General features: G+C 42.8%; 1 protein-coding gene across 3 annotated transcripts in view; it reads left to right on the forward strand.

The window, feature by feature from the left end:
• Window positions 1–4,630: 4,630 nt before the first annotated feature.
• The window catches only part of mpped2a (metallophosphoesterase domain containing 2a), a 56,937-nt gene continuing 42,040 nt past the window's right edge, over window positions 4,631–19,527 (forward strand). Inside the window, exons 1-2 of one of the 3 annotated variants that reach the window (XM_069526592.1) lie at window positions 4,631–5,046; window positions 7,472–7,740. In XM_069526592.1, coding sequence (XP_069382693.1) covers window positions 7,628–7,740 — 113 coding nt within the window. In that variant the 5' untranslated portion in view covers window positions 4,631–5,046; window positions 7,472–7,627. Of the gene's footprint in view, window positions 5,185–6,300; window positions 6,438–7,471; window positions 7,741–19,527 lie in introns of those variants that run through there. The other 2 variants (XM_069526602.1, XM_069526598.1) reach the window with 2 other exon arrangements.

The following is a 19,527-nucleotide window of genomic DNA, read 5'->3' on the forward strand; positions in this document are numbered from 1 at the left end:
CGTATGTGTGTCAATGCCCTGAAATCAATGAGTACATGTGAGTGAGTATCAGAGCGACCAAAGAAAACAAGTTGCACTCCCTGACAGTGTTATTTAACTTTCATTTTGAAAGAGCAATGGCCAGTGGGAGAGTCCAACACTAAGAAGCCTGGACTCTCCATCGGCCCTGTCAAAACTCAGATATAGCTAAGTTGTCTCTGACTCTCTGAACTCACACAATTAGACTTGGAGTTGTTGCAGTGCACATGTTATTTCCTGAAATACAAGCAGAGGACAGAGAAAGTTACCAGAGCAATAAAAAGCGCAGACAGTGTATTAATTGTGTCGTCGGCGTCCAGGTCGTCACCTGAAATGAGCTGGAGCCACTTTAACAGAGCAGCAGAGGACTGAGTGCAATCCAGTGTTGTCCTCCTCTGAACTTCAGCTAATCAATTAACGTGATTTAATGCACAGGCACTCGGCATTGGAGGCAAGCATGGCTCAGCGTTCGCCTAATTTATACTGTTTCGACCGTTCCACATACGTGCAGGGAGAGAGGGAGGAAGTGGAGGTGGGCAGGCTGTGCTGAATAGAGCTGGATCTCAGGGGAAAAGGAAGTGATTGTTTTATTTTTACAGTTTAACATTGGCAAAGTTTAAAGAGCTGGGGGGGAAATAAGAGAGAGAGGCAGAGAGAGCCTGACTCAGTCCTCTCCCGTGAGCCTCTGTCTCGCCTTTGGCATAAAAAGTGAGCCTGCATATTACTCAGTCTATCACAACACAGCAGGAGAATGGAAGGAGAATTAATACACTTTGGTGCCAGTGTGGTCTCTCTCTGCCTTTCTTCTCTCCTGCACTCCTGCTCTCTCCTTCTCTTCAAGCTCCACTGGACAAAAGCACTTTATGTGCTAATAAAATTAACTTGTATATTGCTTTGATTTTTTTTTTCCCTCCTCACCGACAACAACCAGGCTGAGGGAGAGAAGTGAAAGAGGGGAGGGGTGGAGGAGATCTCTTTGGATCTTCTCTGGATTGTATTCATTTTTCTGTTCACTTCCTAACATACGCCCGGAGCGAGCGGCGGCTCTGTCTTCAGAGTGCTGCTGTGGCTCGGGGCGAACATTTTTTGTCTGTGTGCATTTCAGTGACATAAAAAGCATCGAGCCCTCCTTACCCTCAGCAACCATCTATCTGCCTCTCATAAATCTGAATGACATTAACATTTAAAAAACCCAACTCCTGCCTGTCTGTGGATGGGCCTCTCAGATAGACAGGCCTCCATTTTATTTATCCACTGCACGGCGGGCAGGGAAGACAGGCATCGCCGCAGACAGGCATAAATCTGAGCAGGTTAGAGCCTCAGCCGGCGGGTTAAGTGAATATCAGCCTCTGCCTCCTGAAGCAGCTCACACTCCTATTTCACACTCCTATTAAATATGTGTTTCATTTCTGCCTTATTTGGATGGAAAGTAATTTTGCTCTTTTATAGAAGGTCATAAAATATATAGTGTTTTTTAACACTCTGCATAACATTTACATTTTCTATTGTATAAATGTGATCGCCGCGACACGGGGCTGAATAAAACATTCATGGCAAAAGCCATTTCTTCTGTGACATTTGGTCCCCTATCTATCATCAGTTTTCTATATGCAGCCAGGAGAACAAACGCTGGTCAAATGTTTAAATGTGGCCTCTCCACATAAAATTTAAACCCTGCTTTCACATTAACAGCCGCCGGCTCGTAGATGGAAATGCCTTTTTTTTGCGCAGATAAGAGAAAAGTCAAATGGAAATGACTCGTAGGGCTGTTGTGGCATTGGGGAGCGCGCCGATGGCCCTGGGAAATTGAAGCATGTCAGTAAAATTAGAAAGGGAAAAAAAAGCTGGGGCTGCCTCGACCAGCAGACATGTAAATGTGGCAGAGCCCCTCAGATGAGTCCATTATGGAGCGTCCTGCGCAGCCTTTTCTCATCAGAAATCCCATCAGTGTATTAAAAGGTATAGCCTTGGCACTGACAAATTAATTCTTTCAGGGGTTTTTTTCCTGACTGATTTGAATCGCTGCTGAACTCAGGGATGGGCGGCAATTCAACATTATCATTCATCTTCATTCAGCAGAAAGTGGAGCAAAGAAAAACATGGAAATGATTTATCATGATACACAACTGTGTTTTCTAAATTAGTGATATTATGTAAATATTGTACAGGGCACGTCTCACAAATGAGTTTTATCATACTTTATTTAGTGTGTAAATTGATGATATCAATGTGATTATTTTTCACATTTATTTATTCTTTATGCCTCTGAACACTCCTGTATTAAAGACTTTATACTGGAGTCAGTCAAGGCCACAAAACATCCAGAATACGCAGTGATATTTAGTAATAGGTTTTACAGGATTAAGAGATTACAGCAGAGTGGAGGGAAACAAGATCTGTTTGTATAAACTAATGAACAGTCAGTTTTCATCTGAGTGTTAACTGCAGATGAGAGCATAGAATATGAAAATTTCCTGTTTACAATCTATTATTTTCTGTAGCGGCACAGCTAACATGACAGCTGTATATTATTATGAACAATAATGGGAACACAGTTTAGCTTGTGGGCTAATGGTGACAAGCCCTTTGTGTAAATATTCAGACACGTCCCACCTCAGCAGCTGCGTTTATCAAAATGTTGTCGCTCATAGAGGAATCAATTGTTGTTCTAGTGACTTCATCTGATAGATAGTAACAATAACTGTATATAAAAATGGACGACATGACAGCTCTCAAAAATAAAGCCAAAACATCTTGATCACCTCCTGGTGGATGGTTGCAGTACAGCTCATAAACCCTGCCTCCTCCATGTTAGCATAAATGGACCAAATTTAAAAGTCAAAGTACACATATAAATATTTTTTTCTCAAAGATGCTTTCTGTCATTTGAAGTAGTTCTTCTCACATTGATGTGAATAAAAGTGTTTGTGATAGTGATTCATTTGGTGTTCATTTATTATTTGATGATTTGAAAATCGGATGAAATGTGATTGGCTTGCGAGTGGTCGAGGGGCGGAGCCTTGAGACCGCAGCTCTACTCCACGGTCAAACCCACACAGCCTGACATAACAAAGTACTTTCCCCACTATGAGACATGCAAAGAACACGTCTGCATAAAGACAGAAATGATTCACTCAAAATGAAAGATCATGTTTACTTCAAGATTGAAAATGATCTCCTCATCATTTTAAAATGCACACTGATAATCGACAGCCCCACACATCATGAGTTAAAGGAAAAGTGAGACAGACACTTATGAGCTGCAATCAAAAGACTGCATCTATAGTTCAGTGAATTGATAATCAGCGACTTCACCTTATGATCAGGACGCTGTTTTTACATCCAGTCATCCGAGTTGCTGGATTCTGCCAGTTTGGAAACTGTGTTGCCCCATTTCAGGTTGTGTGAAGGACTCCCACAGGTACTCATTAGTATTGTTTACTCGGAACCCAAAGGGGCCGTGCTTTCCTCTAATCACAGATAACACCTTCTACACTCTGGCACCATTTTTTCCCACAGATCTGTGATCTCGCTGAGAAATATTCCAGTCCAACAATTTGCATCAAACTATTTCCTACAGAGGAGCATGCATGTTACCTTGTGCTCAAGTCAAGAGTGTGGCCTTCAGGTGTCACAGTTGCCCAATTTACTATTAGCGCTTCACTGTTACTGTCTATCATCATCAAGACGATCCACTGGTCTCGCTGCATGTGCACGCTGGTTTACAAACAAGGCGGTGTGAGCTAAGTTCAAGGTGCAGCAACCACATTATTGAATTCTGCATAAGATTTCATGGGATGAGATCAATAAGCTTCTGTTTATGCCGTGACATGAAGCCTCGCAGCCTGAAGTCAACCTATCACAGTCACACCTTTTCTTCAGGGCCAACAGAGGACACAAAGGTGGACGACACACACAGACAGAAAACAATCAATTTAGGAGCATATAGGTGGGGGTTTCTATTCCCTGTGTCTCCAGGAGGTGACCAGGAGGATGGTGTTTGTTTTCTGATCTGAAAATTCAAACAACTAACTTTTGAACAAAGAAAAAGTGCAAATGAGGCAAGTTAGAAATGTTTGAACTGATTTGGTACAACCGTAAATGAAGATGGACGACATGACGGCTCCCCACACGTGAACTTCCTGTGGTTCCTTGTGTTTACTTACAATGATTTGCACAATCCCTCCTCTGGTGCTTATAGTATTTCTATATTTATATTTATGAATAGTAAATTATTGTAAATGATTATGATTCTGTGTATAAAATACATACTCAGCATTTTTTATTTGATTTTTTACATTTTTATTCTATTGCCTTTTCTTTATTGTCTTGTCTACCTCATTATGACTTGCTGAGCCCGAATGTTGAATTAGTAAAATATTAAAATAAAGTGGAATCCATTAATACATTAATACAATTATAATTTATATTAATTTTTCATACATTTCTGCTTTTGAATTATCTCCTGTATGTTGAATACTGGAGCATTTACAAGTGTGCGAGGTGCATGTTGTTATTTCCCACAGTACGTAAACGCTGCACGGACTCCTCCCCTCCTCCCCTCCTCCCGCGCCTCCTCGCCGTGCGTGTGCCCGCCGGTGAAGGCGCGCGCACGGGGAGGTGGCGGGGGGTTGTGCTCGCTCCCGGCTCCCGGTGCTCTCTGACCCCAGCGGCGGCTCCGTCTCACTGCACCGAGACTCGCTCTCCTTCTGCCCCGCTGTCCGCCTGCGTCTCTCTCCCTCCTCTCCGGTTCTCCCCCTCTCTCTCTCACTCTCTGTGTCTCCCCCCCCCCCCTCCTCCGCTCTCTTGTCTGGTTTCTATCCACAGGAGAGAGGTCCCGCCGGGTCGAAGGTTCTGCCCTGCCCGCCCAGACTGCCGCAACCTCCGGCTGCTGCTGCCGCCGCCGCATGGACCCGCGTCCCTCCACCTCCACCGCCGCGTAGAGGGCGACCCCGACCCGACACTCCACCTCCGGCCAGATTAAAACAAAAAAAACCCCGCTCAGAAAAACCAACCTCACCGCCAAAGGTAGAGCAACCTTTCCGCTTTGCTTGTGGGGGAGCTCCGGGGACGGGGAGGGAGCGGACCCGGGGAGGAGAAGGAGGAATTCCTGACACAAAGCCGTCGGTTGAAAGGTGGCTTGTCATCCGGGAGGAAGAGCAGGAGGTTAGCCGCTGTGACACCCACCTCCTCCCCGGTGCTTCGCTGTATTTCACGGAGAGGAGTGAAAGCATCGCACGGATCTTTCTCTTTCCCTCCTGTTTTTTTTATTTTAATTTTTTTTTTTTCTTCTTCTTTTTGTTGGGTTCATTTCTGCAGGCGAGCGGCGCCTCGCTCTCACATCGTGTAGCCGACATGCACGCTATCAGACGGGGTCAATTTATTTCGCCTTCGCCCCCTCCGCGTGAAGTTAGCTACACGGTGTGAATATGCAGCCACAGCACTGACTGTGAGTGTGTGTGTCTGTGAGTGTGTGTGTGAGTGTGTGTGTGCAGCCTGGTTGTGTTACAGCAGCTAACCCGTGCATAGCAATAAAAAAAACAAACAATAATAATAAAAATATCTCTTATTGCCAGGGCAGGTTTAGCAGCAGGCTAAGCTAGAGAGCTAGTTGCTGCTACTGTAGCCATAAGGTAGGTACACACACACACACACACACACACACACACACAGAGTGAAGCATGCTGCACACAAATCCGTCCTCAGCTTTTTTTTTCGGCCTGCATGTGCAAATAAACGGCACATTTTCCAGGATTTGCAGCAGCAGTTGTGCTCCAGGTTTTTAAATGTTCCACCTCAGTAGAAATGACTGCAGGTGGAGGAGGAGGAGGTGGAGGAGGAGGAGGAGGGGGGGGGGGGGGGTTAAATGATTGTTTTGAATGATTTGTAGAAGGCCCCAGGGAAGCTGGACACATGTCATTTTAACTTTTTCAGTGGGAAAGACTGTGTGACTTGTGTTGTGCAGCTGCTGAGTTAACCTACCTCTATCTAGGCTGGCATAAATCTTCCACACTTAAATTCATAGCACACGTCCCAGAGAGCAGCAACCGGTTGACCCAGAAAACATGAATCAATTTTTTTTATTGTGTGTGTGTGGAAATAGGACATTTTCTTTAGCTTTAAATTGAGAGGTTGTTTGCTTTTAAGATAATCAGCCGGAGGTCAAGAGCTGTTTTCTTTTTCCATTTTGCTCGTCAGAATGAACTGTGGAGCTGCAGATTTCCCTCCAAAAAGAGAGGGATGACAGATTTGTTAATTCAAAGGCATTTTTTTCCTCCTTCTTCTTCTTCCTCCTCGTGTGGTTGTGGCGGCATCAGGAGGTCTGGTATATAAAGCTTGTCAAAGCCCACAGTGGCCACTTTACTATCAGTCAGGGAGGTCAGACAGGAGGAAGCTCAGGGAGCAAACAGCCAAGTCCGGTGAGTGAGCGCTGAAAATGCAAAACCTACACAGATGCTTTTTCTTTTTTTTTCTTTTTTTTTTTACTGCTTCTCCTGAATTTAAATTTAAAAGTGCATAATGTTCTATTTACTGTTGCTGTGACGAGAGCAGTTCAGTTGGGGGATTATTGCGACTGCACCAGGACTGGAATTAAAGCAGCACATCTTTTGTTTTTTTATTTATTTTTTTTGCATGTTAGGGGTAAATTGTCAGCAGGGAGGCAGAAGCTGTTTCATGCATGGGTTGTGGAGAATTTCATGTTTTATTGAAAGGCTTTGCAACAATTTGATCACCAGCAGAGACGCTACCTGCAGCTTCTCTTTCTAGGTATGTTTTAATTTCAACAGGCTGATGCCTCAGAGGACATGCCTGCAGTGATTTTTTTTTTTTTTTTTTTTTTTACATTTATTAGTTTGCATAAAAAAAAAACCCAAAGCAGGTTATGAGCAGCAGAGCAGCAATTAAAAATGTGCCTTGGAGATTGTAATCTGACGCCTGAGCAATCTTAGCGTGAAGTTTTTCTGAAAGAAAAGACGATTGCAAACCTTTTAACAAGCTTTTTAATTCTTTTAAATGAGCAGAATATTGTTTGGAAAGGTTGAGTAAATGTGCTAATTATGTTTTAACTTACTTTACTGCATTTCATATTAATTAGGGTTTCACAGAGAATTGTTTGAGGTGTGTTTAAGGTGTTGCAGGAATATCTTGCGAATTTGAAATGGTGGCACAGCATAAGGAGGAACTTTGTGTTTTCTGAAGCCAAATTAAGGAAATGTGTAGATGCATATTTACAGAACGTATGTTGTGATTATTGATTATTAGAAAAAGATCCCCTCCTCCACTTGATATGTGCTCTGTCTGTGTCTTTGCACTGCTGCAACTTCAGGATCGTTTTTCCTCTTAGATACATTTTTACAACAGTTTAAATGTGTGTTGGTGGGTTCTCCCTCTCAGTGCATGCCTCCTGTTTTAAAGCAGCTGATGATTGTGTGTCTCCCCCCTTTCGGTGCAGACTGCAGCTTGTCGTGGTTGAGTTGGTCGGCCGGGTGGCTGCTGCTGCTGGGAGACTTTCCCTGGGCTTGTTGAGCGGCTCTGAAGGATGACTGCTGCACGGCTCGCTGCTGAATCCCGGTGAACGAACGGCGTCTCATGTCCAAACGGCGGAAGGATGGCTCATGGCAAAGTGACCATCACGGTGGACGAGTACAGCTCCAACCCCACACAGGCCTTCACACACTATAACATCAACCAGAGCCGCTTCCAACCTCCACATGTCCACATGTAAGTACACACACACACACAAACACACACACACACTGGATCACCTACGATGAACTTGTCAGCTAAAATCAACATTTACCTGACTTTCCATGAATTGAATTGAATTGAGTTAAAATCACATTTTATAACATTTTTACTAAACTTTTAGTGTTTTTTATATTAAGTTTTATCCAAAGTTCAGAAGAATACATCACCCAGACACTGAAAACAAGCAGCTTTGTAGAAATTATGCTCTGCCACAGGAAGCCAATCAGGAGCCTCTTTGATGCAGCGTCTTTGTTTATACTTGAGTTTAATTGGCTCACGCTCAGAGAGGGTACGGTGTCCAGAGAGGACGAAAAAAAAAAGGTGGAAACTGCGTTGCTGAAATTGAATTTTACTGTTTAAAAAGTTTGTGGCAGGTGAAACATGTTGCTTGAAACACAAAGCTCAGATTTTACAAACATGCTTCTTTTGCACAAACACAAAACAAAGAGTAAAAGCGTCTCCTCCCTGCGTGCTGCTGTTTCTCGTGGTCGTGTTACGTGTTATCGTTTGTGCCATGTTGTCGTTGCGGTGCACGGAGACTTTTTTCGCATTAGGGCGCTCTTGTTATTTATTTATGAGACCAGTTGCTTAGCATTGCTCTTGTCTGATGTGGTTATGCTCTGCCTCTCATTAGTGGGTCAGAGCGCTGTGACCCATCAGCCCTCGACATGCACGTGTGTTTTTTATCTGTGCACAGATTTTTAACACAGAGCTGCAGCTCGCTTTGTGTCATCTCCCAATTGCGGCGGTTTTGAGCTTTTGATGAAAGGTCTGTGACTGATTGTTGTTGTGGTGGTTACATGTGCAGTTTGAGAGCTTTTATATTCACTGAGAGCGATGTTTAAAAAGTTAACCTGCGGCAGGAACAAGAATCGATTGAGGAAGAGGAACAAAGGGCTGCCTGCCTGCTGTGTCCATTGTAGTGTAGTGTCATGTTGCGTAGCTTGATTGAACTTTTATTCTTTGTTGTGTAACTTTGGTTTGATTGGACTCTTTTAGATGCATCTTTATTCAGTTTCACTTTATTTCTTTTTTATCACCCCACTGCCTTCTCAGTTCCTCTATGGCATTTTTCGAAATTGCAGGTGGAACAAATCAGGATCGATAAAATATTTTGCCTGAATTAATGAAATATGAAGCTTGTTTGAGCTGATTGTATGCATCAGAGCAACTTGAGTTTTAAGTTTGCAATGTGAAAACTAATTAAATAAGTGCCACAGTAGTCACTGTAGCCTGACATATAATTCAACCGTTAAGAGGAAAACCACAGTCAAGCTCATTCACATTGTTGTCCAAAATGGCAATATCACAACGTGTCTACTCAGGCACGGCCATTTTAAAAAGAGATCCAAACTGTTTTATAATTGACGGTAAAATTGTCATTTTTTTCTTCACTACAAGTTTTAAACTCCTGTCTGTTGCTTCTGAGATCCTGAAAAACTTCTCCTGAAAGCCGCAGAATTATTAAAAAAAACATAATTTCTGTCCAGACTGAAATCAAAGATAAGTTTACAGTAAAGATAAAATCCTAAATAAGTTATTTTGATAGGAGACTGTAAAGTCCTCACTCACTCAGTCTGGTTGAACATGTGCTCAACTCACCGCGTTGCATTCAGGTGCAGGGAATTTGCATCTGCGCCAAGGTTGAACCAGCAGGGTTGACACTCTGAACTGGAGATGATGCAGATACAGAGGCATCATGGACAGTTGGAGAAAGGCCAGATGAAGCTGAGCTCTCTCTGGAGAGCTGCAGACACCAACCACCCGCTCTGCTTCACTCTGGAGATCGACAACATCAACCAAACAAGTTGATTTGTTCTTTTTCACATTATTTACCTCAGACACTCGGATTCCCTCGATTCTATCTGGATAATCACATTCATGTAGACAGGATTATTTTGGAGGTGACAGTCAAATCGTGGACTTGTGTAAACAGCTAAATGGGACACTTACCTCCCTCCTGGTGTTGGCAGCGTTCACATTATTGTACCACCGTGTTGTTTTGGGATTCCTCAGCTGTGAGCAGCCGAGCTGCCAGCGCAGCGAGCGTCGGCGCCACGGATGTGGAAAGAGAGACAAGGTCACCTCGCACTTTGTGTTACGTCAGTCCGTTTTAATGGTTGACAAAGGCGGCAATAAATCAGGCCAAATGCTTCAATATGAATCAGGGTAGACGCAGCGCCAGCTTCATCTGAATAGATTCTAGTTTGATGTTTGAAGAGGCTCCTTCGTTTTTTTTTTTTGTTTTTTTTTTCCCTTTTTGATAATGAAAATAATATATGGTACAAAAAAGCTTTCAAATAGATCGTCCTCCACAAGGTGAAATATTATTTTTCTATTTCTTACTATTTTATCCTGCTCTGAGCGACATAGCCAGAGGTGACTTATTTTCAGCCTTGTTATGAATTTCCGTCTTTGGTCCTCTTTGTTCTGCAGTGTTGCACCAGTTGACCATAAGCAAAGTTCAGCAGATTAACATTGCATAAAAGAAACATTACGTGAAAAAGCTCTTTGTTGGGAAGTGGAGTAAACAAGCGAAGTGGGAATGAATGGATCTACCTGATGCTTAAGAGGAAAACCCTGAAAATGAAAGTCTCTATAAGTGGATCCTCAGCTGGAGACGCTGTAGTTTTATTCCAGGTGTCGACAAACAAAAACATTGCAGATGATTTTTGCCTCTGAAGCTATAAAAAGCAGCTGTTTATTTAGTAAGAAGGAGTCAGAGCGGGAGGAGTCTTCTAGCATCTGCTGCTCTAAGAAACGCAGCCATGACAGATGAAACATTGACTGTTTTCAAGGTGCAGAAATGCAGTGAAATGTCCGGAAACTTAGAGCAAATAATCCGAATGTCCATCGAGCTCATCTGTATAAACGGTTTTGCCCGTAATGTGTAGTCCTGCTGATTTTTCCATTTTTCACTGTGGTAGTTTTTGGAGGTGAAGCCCCTGTAGGAAGGGGATGTGTTGGAGCCGCGGGGCCTCTCAGCAGATATGTGTTTGGATAAATACATTAGGCTGTTTCCTGGCTTCCACAGAGCCTGCAGTGTTTTACTTTGTCATTCTTAAACTCAGACTGGGAACCCTGGGATCACACACACACACACACACGCAAACCCACACACACACACACACACTCTCTCTCTCTCTCTCTCTCTCTCTCTCTCTCAGAAGACCATCCCCCCACTATGTTGAAGTGCTTATAGAATACAAGCTCTGTTCTGGGAAAGTAAAGACTTGTTTAGATTTGAGAGATAATGATCCGACTTGTTCTAGGTTCCTCTCTCACTGCGTCCACAGTATTTGGTCATAAATAAAGTTGTTACTTCTCTGAAAGCAAAGCAAAAGAAGGAGGAAAAAAAAAAAACAAGTGAGGCGGTTGCCCGCCTTTTGAAATACTATCCGTGCCTTAATGGCCCCCCCCCCCCACCCTTACACAGATTATTTAGATTTGTGTGATGGAGTACAGCAGTACCTTTTGTGCCGTGTGGAAGGTATCACTCTCTGAACCACATATGAAAACATTCTTGTAGAGCGTGTACACACTCCAGACTGACAAACACACACACACACACAGTGGCAGTTGCAGGCTAATGCTGTGGAACGTGACCCTGAAGTCAAAGTGGCCCTTCTTCAGAGCATGGGACGTCTCAGTCTGTCTGTGAGTGAGCGACAGACTCAGTCCAGCCCTGTTTATGTCTGGTTTATTTTTCTGCTCCGTCTGTGTTTTCTTTTTTTTTTTTTCTTCCTTTCTCTCTTTCGTTCTTTCTTCAGCCAGCTCGTCGTCATCACGTGAAACGAAATGCTCAGCAACTTGGAACATATGCTTCGAGTTGGGACACTAATGGCTTCGAATCCAATTTGAGCAGGATCGAGGCCAGACTGTGGGAAGGCCCAACGCACAGATGCAGACGGACAAACTGACAGAGCTGAAACTAAAGGGACTTTATGAGCGTCTAAATAGTTTGAAGACATCTTGACTGAAGACGCTTTAAAATGCCTCAAATGCTGTTATTGGTCTCAGGAACAAAGTTAGCGATGAATCACTCAAACGCTATTTTGATCGAAACAGTTGAACTTAATTGTTCTGAACATTTAATCTCCGGGGGCCGTGTAAAATCCTCGTATGGTTGCAAGTTGTGATTATTTTCATTATCAGTTTCTCTGCTGATTGTTTTTCCATTTTTGCACAAGATGTCCTGTCTTGTCCTGCCAACACTGAAAGATGTCCAGTTTGTAATAATAGTAGAAAACAGAGCAAAGTAACAAGCCCTCACATTTGAGAAACTGGAAATGGCAGATGTCCATTTTTTCAGTAATTTATCATCAAAGTGGCCTGAAAATTATTAATCATCGAGTAATTGTTTCACCACAGATTTTAGATAAGTCAAAATCTATTACTTTAGCCTCCCTTAAATAGCAATTAGCATTCCTTAAATGGAAGAGTACATGGAGTTAATGTGAGATTGTGCAGGGAAGCTGTGGTTGATCTTGATTATTTAATACACACCATAATTTAACATTACTGCTAACTGAAGAAATCGATTTCCTCGCCGCTGCCGGGATCTGTGATGGACGTCACAAACTCCACAGCCTACGTCCACAGTCCACATATTTTGGTGAGCTGGCTGTGAGGGTGGCTAAGAGAGAACCACATGATCCCACAGGTTTTCTTAATATCCCCAACAATGTGACTGTGCCGAGTTAAGAGCTGTGTCAGAGCATTTTGGAGACTTGTTGTGAAGTGGGTTGTTTACTTGCAGTGCAGTATTCATAACCAGCCACCTCAGGATGTTTGGTGTTTTAAATTTCATCTTATCAGATCAACCCGTTCTTTAAAAATGAATTTCACCTCTTGGAAACTGGAAACAGAGAAAGAAATAATGATTTATAAAAAAAGACTGTTGTCTGGAACAGTGTTTATACTCAACAGCCAATCAGAGATGAGTATTTTCCATCCTCTAATATCTTTGGGCTTGATCGACCTGTTCGTCTTTACACTTGTAAACAAAGAGGAGATTCCTCCTGAAGACAGTGTTACATTATCTATTCCTTTTTTCCTTCATATATATATATATATATAGTTATTTATTAAAAAACATAATTCATCCATGACACCTGAGCTCAATATATTAATTTTAATCTTGGTTAATGAATATTCTTTAACAACCCCCCCCCCCCCCTCCAAAGAAAAAAATCCAGATTTAACAAACTCCTTCTCCTCCAGATGCCTTGTTAATTATTCCCGCCCTCTGAATAATTGAGCAGCTCATAAATATGAATCATTTAATGACTCCGCCGCCTGCATCCATGCACGTGGATATTCTGACACAAGCTGGCGAGGAAACGGCACCAGAATCACACATTCATCTTAACAGCGTCCTGGTTTTTATTAATGAACTCCTTGAGGACTTTTTATGTGCCTTATTTCCGTTTCGTGGTTACAGTGCAATAGTGCTGTAAAAGAAGTCAAGGAAATTGTTTGGAATTATGATTTTATCGGGCGTGTTTCTGCACAGTGAGAGGACCAGACCCAATTTCACAGCTCACCATGTAAAATATTTTTTTTTTGCAAGAAAATCTGAATCGTTATGGTTTGTGTGTGGGACCGAGGTAACTCATTTTGGTAATAGCAGCGTTTCTGCTCAACTGAGACGCGATCTTGTTCTGTTTCTTTCATCTTGTTGTGGAAAACAAGTTAAAATTCTTCTGTTGAAAACATGTGTTAAAGCTCCCTGTGCTTTCTGATTTGTCGATGAAGACATCAGAAGCGTCAGTTTTTCACACTCCCCTCGCAGCATTGAGGATCTGATAGTAACACGAACAAGGGAATGCTCAAAGTTTCGTTTTGCGAGAACCAGTCATTTTTGCCGACGAAGCTCTGCTGTGTTTTCACCTCCTCCACTTCTTATTCTGCTAAATATTGTCATTGTAACTATATATAACACGCATTTATCTTGGCTTTTAAAAAATATAACTATCAAATTTAACGTTTGAGCCTGAACATTTGTTTTTACTTTCTCATTTTTGCAGTTTTTCTCCAAGTAGCAGGGGGCTAACAAAGCCTGTTTTTGACTTTTAGTGTTTTGCTGTAATTGTTACAAAACACTTTTATTAGTTTGTGGTGCAGCTAAAAATCTGAGAGTAAACTCCATCTAGGGTCTGTTCTTGTTTGTGGTCGTGTCTCCCGAAGACAAGACGATTAGATGACGATGCACTTTCACAAACCAGAACGTGCTGAGGAGCCTTTGTGTGATTTTTGTGTGTTTTTGCATGTGGCCCTGATTTTCCACAGATACATTGTGAGTTTTCTCTGCTGCTGCTTCTGCACCTTTTACGTGTCAAACATCAGGATTGGTCAGTTGCACTTTGTTGTAGCCTGGTTGCGGAGACTTTCAATCTCGACCCACGTCTTCGATTGTCTTTATTGATTCAAACAATAGGTTGAAAAAACAAGTGATGCAGTCAGCATTTTGAGCAGGATTAAGGTTTCTGTGCTCCATTGCCAGAATATACACCAAGAGAAGAGAATGTTGGGGATGTGTCGTTTTTTTCAGCTGAAAGTCTGAAACAAGCCAGATTTTAGGTAGCGCACAAAATAAGTTTGTGTGACGTACGTCACAGATTGGTCGGGTGGGTTGTAGTCTTTCTGTTTAAGTTGATATCATGAATGATCCTGGTCATTTAGTTAATGTTGTTGCCACTGTGATATTATTAATGTATTAATAGCATCACCAGCTTCAGGCTCTGTACTCCACACAACTTCAAAAGCACCAAATGAACGTCCTCGTGGTTTCAGCAGTATATTGTCAGAGGTGAAGACTCCTGCAGCTGCTTCCTCTTCTTTTTCTTACTCTTTAATGCCGACTCTTCTTCCTGGTCTGAAAGTCCGAACTAAATTGAAACACTAAAATGTTCTTGCATTCTTGGTAAAATAACTAACGCGAAGTAAACGTAGCATTTTGGGGGGGGGTGAAAACACCTCAGTAGCCTGGAAATCTATGATTAGTAATCAGTGGTGCATAAGAAAAGAGCCTCCAATCAGTGCAGCCTCATGTTTACTTCGCACTTCCCCTATCCCTTCTTTTATTTACTGCCAGACAGTTAATGGAGGCGCAGCAGTCAGACTTTCTCTCTTCAGAACAAAGAACCAGTCCCATGTTGTGGCCTTTTCTTTCTGTTGGCCTGCTGCTGCTCGTCGGCAGGAGTGAAGGGGCTTTTGTAACAGGAGAACCCTTGATTAAGTTCCCTCTCCACCCCTGACCTGCCGGTGGAGCCCGTCGGGATGGCGGTGGTGCTGTTGGTAGTGAGAGTGGGGGGCGGTTAAGTGACAGTTGACATTGGACAGGTCTGCTGTTTTTGAGATTGAAGCCCTTTTGATGTCTTTGAGATGTTGGCCCCTCAGCCTCCAGAGCCTGGCATCGCAGGGCACGCTCTCCTGATGATGTAATTTCCTCTCGTCTTGTATAGCTGGGCCTATCTCCACAGCGCTGTGTCAGAGACGGAGAATGGTCCCGCTGTTCCTGTTATCATTCTGCTGTAGTGGGGGGAATATGCTATGGCGTGTTTGTGTCTGCTAAAGGGTGTTGGACGGAGGCTTGTTTTGCTGAAAAATGTGCATGTGAGGAAGTGATCACTGACTTAAAAGTGACTAACTCCGTGCAAAGAAAACACCACATGCAATGATGAGTCGACTGTGTGATTGAACAATCCCAATCTTTGTCAAAACCTGCCGTTTCCAGCGTGTAGTTTGCTAACTTGGAGGTTGTTGTTTCTCGTAGCCAAGGGGCTTTTAAAAGCGTAACAGGCAGAAGGTGGAAGGGGAGGAGACTGCTGTGTGGGACGTGTCCGACCACCGCTTCCCCTTTGACATGAAATAGAGGTGAAGTGATCTGATTCTGCAAATTCTTCATGCAGCAAGTTCATGCGTTATGTTTACAATAGACATTTATCATTTCTTTGCTTAGAGGCTTGTACACTGAGACGCTCATTTTCCTCACGGTTTCTGCAAATGAATCCCATCTTGAAACAAATCGTTTAATTCTTCTGTGAAAAAATCGGTTGACAGAAAAGTGTTGAAGTACAAAACATGTCCATCAATAGATCGATAACCTTCACTTGTCGCTGGGCTGTTAAGTGCAGATGTCATGTTTTTTTTGTTTATAGCTGTGTCGTCTGTGCAGGTGAACATTACTTTGCCAGGTAGTTATTTTTTCCTCTGGAGCCACTTTGTGCCCATCTCCCCACTCTTCCTCCCATCAGCCCTGCAGCCAGGCAGACTGTCAGCAGCACAATTAAGGGCCGAGCCATAATGAAAGGGGCATTAGCAGAAGCAATTTATTTCTCAGCGCAGCGCCGGAAGGTTTCTCCGTCGCTGATATTCCAGCGCAGGCTTTGTGTGCTCGTAGCCGTTATGAAAGAAGTAACAGGACGAGGATGCACCCTCCGCGAACAAATGGGGAGAGGGGTTGGGGGGTTGGGGGGTTTGGATTAAGACAAAAGGGCGTCTTATTTTCTTTAAAATCATTTAATCTGCTTTTTTCCCCTGAATTTTTGTTTTTTCTTCTTGTAATTTTCCATCATTCTACATTCTGTTTGTGCGTTTGCCCCACTTGTTCCTGTTGGGTTTCTCGTTCTTGTCTCCCACCTTTGCCTCTCCCTCCATGTGCACCCCCTTCCCTGCCGCCACAACCACCACCACCACCACCACCACCACCACCACCAACCCCCTCTCCGTTATTCCTGTGTTCATTTTGTTCCTCTGAAGTTTATTGAATTAGCGCAGACAGCTGAAACGCAGAAGATAAGAGAGGCGCTCGCTCTCTGCTCTTCTCAGAGAAATTGTATTGCACCGTGGATGAGTGAGCGGTGTGTGTGTGTGTGTGTGTGTGTGTGTGTGTGTGTGTGTGTGTGTGTGTGTGTGTGTGTGTGTGTGTGTGTGTGTTAGTGTTAGTCTATAGGAGGGGGAGGGGAACTGATGCAAAGGTTATAGAAAGAGGAAACGGGAGCATTGTGTTTTGATGTTTCTCCTTAAAGAGCGATGAAAAGAATCCGTGAGCTCAGTATTTTGTATGTTGTCTTCAGTTCAGCTGTGATTAGCTTTGGAATTAGTCACTCGGTGTAGTGGACGCACCAACATCACATTTGTTCTGACACTCTTTGTTGTGAATTTCAACAGGGAGGCGTTGACGCACAGTGGTGCATTTACTGTTACTTATCAGGGGCTGAGATTTGAGTTCTGATCATTGAGGGCACGTTGTGTCTGGAAACAGCTCATCAGTCCAACAAGACAGATTGAAAACAAGGAAACTTGCTTTAACTTTTTTACAGATTTTCTGAATTATAATATTTGGCATTAAGTAAGTGAAGAGCTGCAACAAACGTTTTATGATCAATAGATCAATCTGTCGTGTCAGATGATTTTTTAATAAAAATGGTTTAAAGCAGTTAAACTACATTAATAAAAGCACATGTCTAGTGGTAACACTGTATTTAAACCAGCAGCATTGAGCGTACGAGTCCACGTATGAACACCTCAGCTTAAGTTGATTAGCCGGCTCTTTCCACATTCCCCCCTTCGACCCCTGAGGTTTTAGGTGGATGTGCCCTCACTGACGTCGTCATTGATGAGAAATCATTAGCAGGAAATCTCCATTAACACAGAAGGAGCAAGAAGGAGAGAGGAGGAGGAGCTGGAGGCTAATCCTCTGGCAGCAGGTATAAAACGTATGGACACACAGACCAAACTGTGATTGACGTGTATTTCTGTCCGAGACAAGTGGGCAGCTGAGAGGTCGTTGACCTCATTAACCCTGTCAGGACTGAGGGGTTTGGGGGGTTTCAACCCAGCTTTGCTATATTACACCACAAGTAATGTCTGGACACTTCTGTTCACATGCCTTTCACATGCTTAAGTAGAGCATATTAATATCATTGAGGTTAATCGTTAAGGTTTGCTCACCCCCCTTTCTTTTTTCAACATGATGCACAAAACCTGCCTCATGAAGAATTTATTTCTTGTTTGTTCAGGAAGAATTTGACCGTCCTGCACGGAGCCCAAACCTTAATCACACCCAGCACATTTGGGATGAACTGGAATACCAAACACAACTTCAACAATCACCTAGAATCAGTGGCCGACCTCACTAACGCTCTCGTGGCTGAACGGGAACAAACTGCCAGATTCCTCATCTCGTGGAAAAAGTGCCGGCAGATAAAGCAGCACATTGATGCTCATGCTTTTGGAATGATGGTTATGTTGTCACATTCTTTTCTCGATTATCCACATGCTTTTGGTCATGCAGTGTACATGCAGAAAATGAGAAACCTATATATACTGTATATGTAGTATGGATTGTTTACAGCACTTTACAGAATAATATGTCTCAGATCAGAAATCCAGTGAGAAAAAAAGATTTCACAACAACCTGTTTCGTCACATTCTTTCAAGTAAATAGTTGTGTGAAGTTAAGTTGTACTGTGAAAGAATGCAAAATGACATATTACTCATTCTTAAAGGTTTTCATCTGGTGAAAAATAACCCAGGGCCGACCACAGCACACCCAAACACATCACTTTAAACTTTAAGAGTGGCAATAAGACCTGGAAAGAGGAAAGACACACTCTACATTTGGAAAGCAGTGACGTCACAAGCTTTGTGGGACTTTCAGACTCACCTGACTATTTTCTCTATCGGCTTTGATTCTTTTCTCTAATAAAATCTTACATTTCAGTAACATACAGATTACTGTTCCGCAGTGATTCCTGCTCACCAGCACTATTTATACATTTAACTCTTGGAGTGATTGTTTGACTGAGTTTTTGTACAAACGCTGAAGAGCTCTGTAGTTTTTGGGGAGCTGTGCAGTTTGGTACGAGGAAAAAAAAAAAAAACTTGCAATCAATCACAGTGATTATTTGGCGTCCTGGAAGAGCTCGACGAGTCTGAGAGTGACAGCGACGGCAACCTTCTTATCCGTTGCGAGTTAAGTGTCATGTTTGAAGAAGCAAGCTCGGGTTGAACTTTGACCCCATTTGCTTGTGTGTTTTTCCAAAAGGCCACGGAGCCAAGTGTGCTCCGTCAAACGGAATATCCTCCCACAGACATCAGAGAGCACTCCTCTCTCCCACACTGAGTTTTACTCCTCGACACATGTAACCAGCAGCTGTGTGTGGGTTAAATACACAGTGCTGTGGGATGTTCACGTTTACCTTTTGTAGTTTTCAGATCTGTACGCTTTTTTTTTTACTCAAGCTTGTCAGTCTTATTTTGACATAGATATTGTAAGTGTGCTATTTATATAGATTGTGGAGGATGCAGGGTTTTTATTGTGTAAGCGCAGGCTGTCATGTTTATAATCACAACACAACATCATAATGAAGCGTTAAGTTTTCAGTTGGAATTAAACTCCCTGTTGAATTTATCCTGTAACACGAATCTGACACATTTTGCGACTTGAATGAAGGACGAGTTCAGGTGTTCAGGCTGCGGAGACAATCGAAGTTTTCCAAACAAATGAAAGAGGATTGGTTTCATTTTCATTCCCAGATGCAGAATGTCCACTGCCATCTGTGTAATTTTATAATTTCTGGCTGTTGTGAGCTATGCCAAACTATTTGTCTTTATTTCTACAATAAAAGAAAGAATGTGAAGTTGCACAAATGCAGAAATATAATTTGTTTCCCTAAAATGGCTGCAGATAAAAGTGACTAACAACCAAAGGGTTTGTCTTGAAGCCCACTGTTGCTGTGAGAGTTTGAAGTA

The sequence above is a fragment of the Paralichthys olivaceus genome, chromosome 1 (assembly GCF_024713975.1).
Source record: "Paralichthys olivaceus isolate ysfri-2021 chromosome 1, ASM2471397v2, whole genome shotgun sequence".
In the NCBI taxonomy this organism is placed as follows: Eukaryota; Metazoa; Chordata; class Actinopteri; order Pleuronectiformes; family Paralichthyidae; genus Paralichthys; species Paralichthys olivaceus.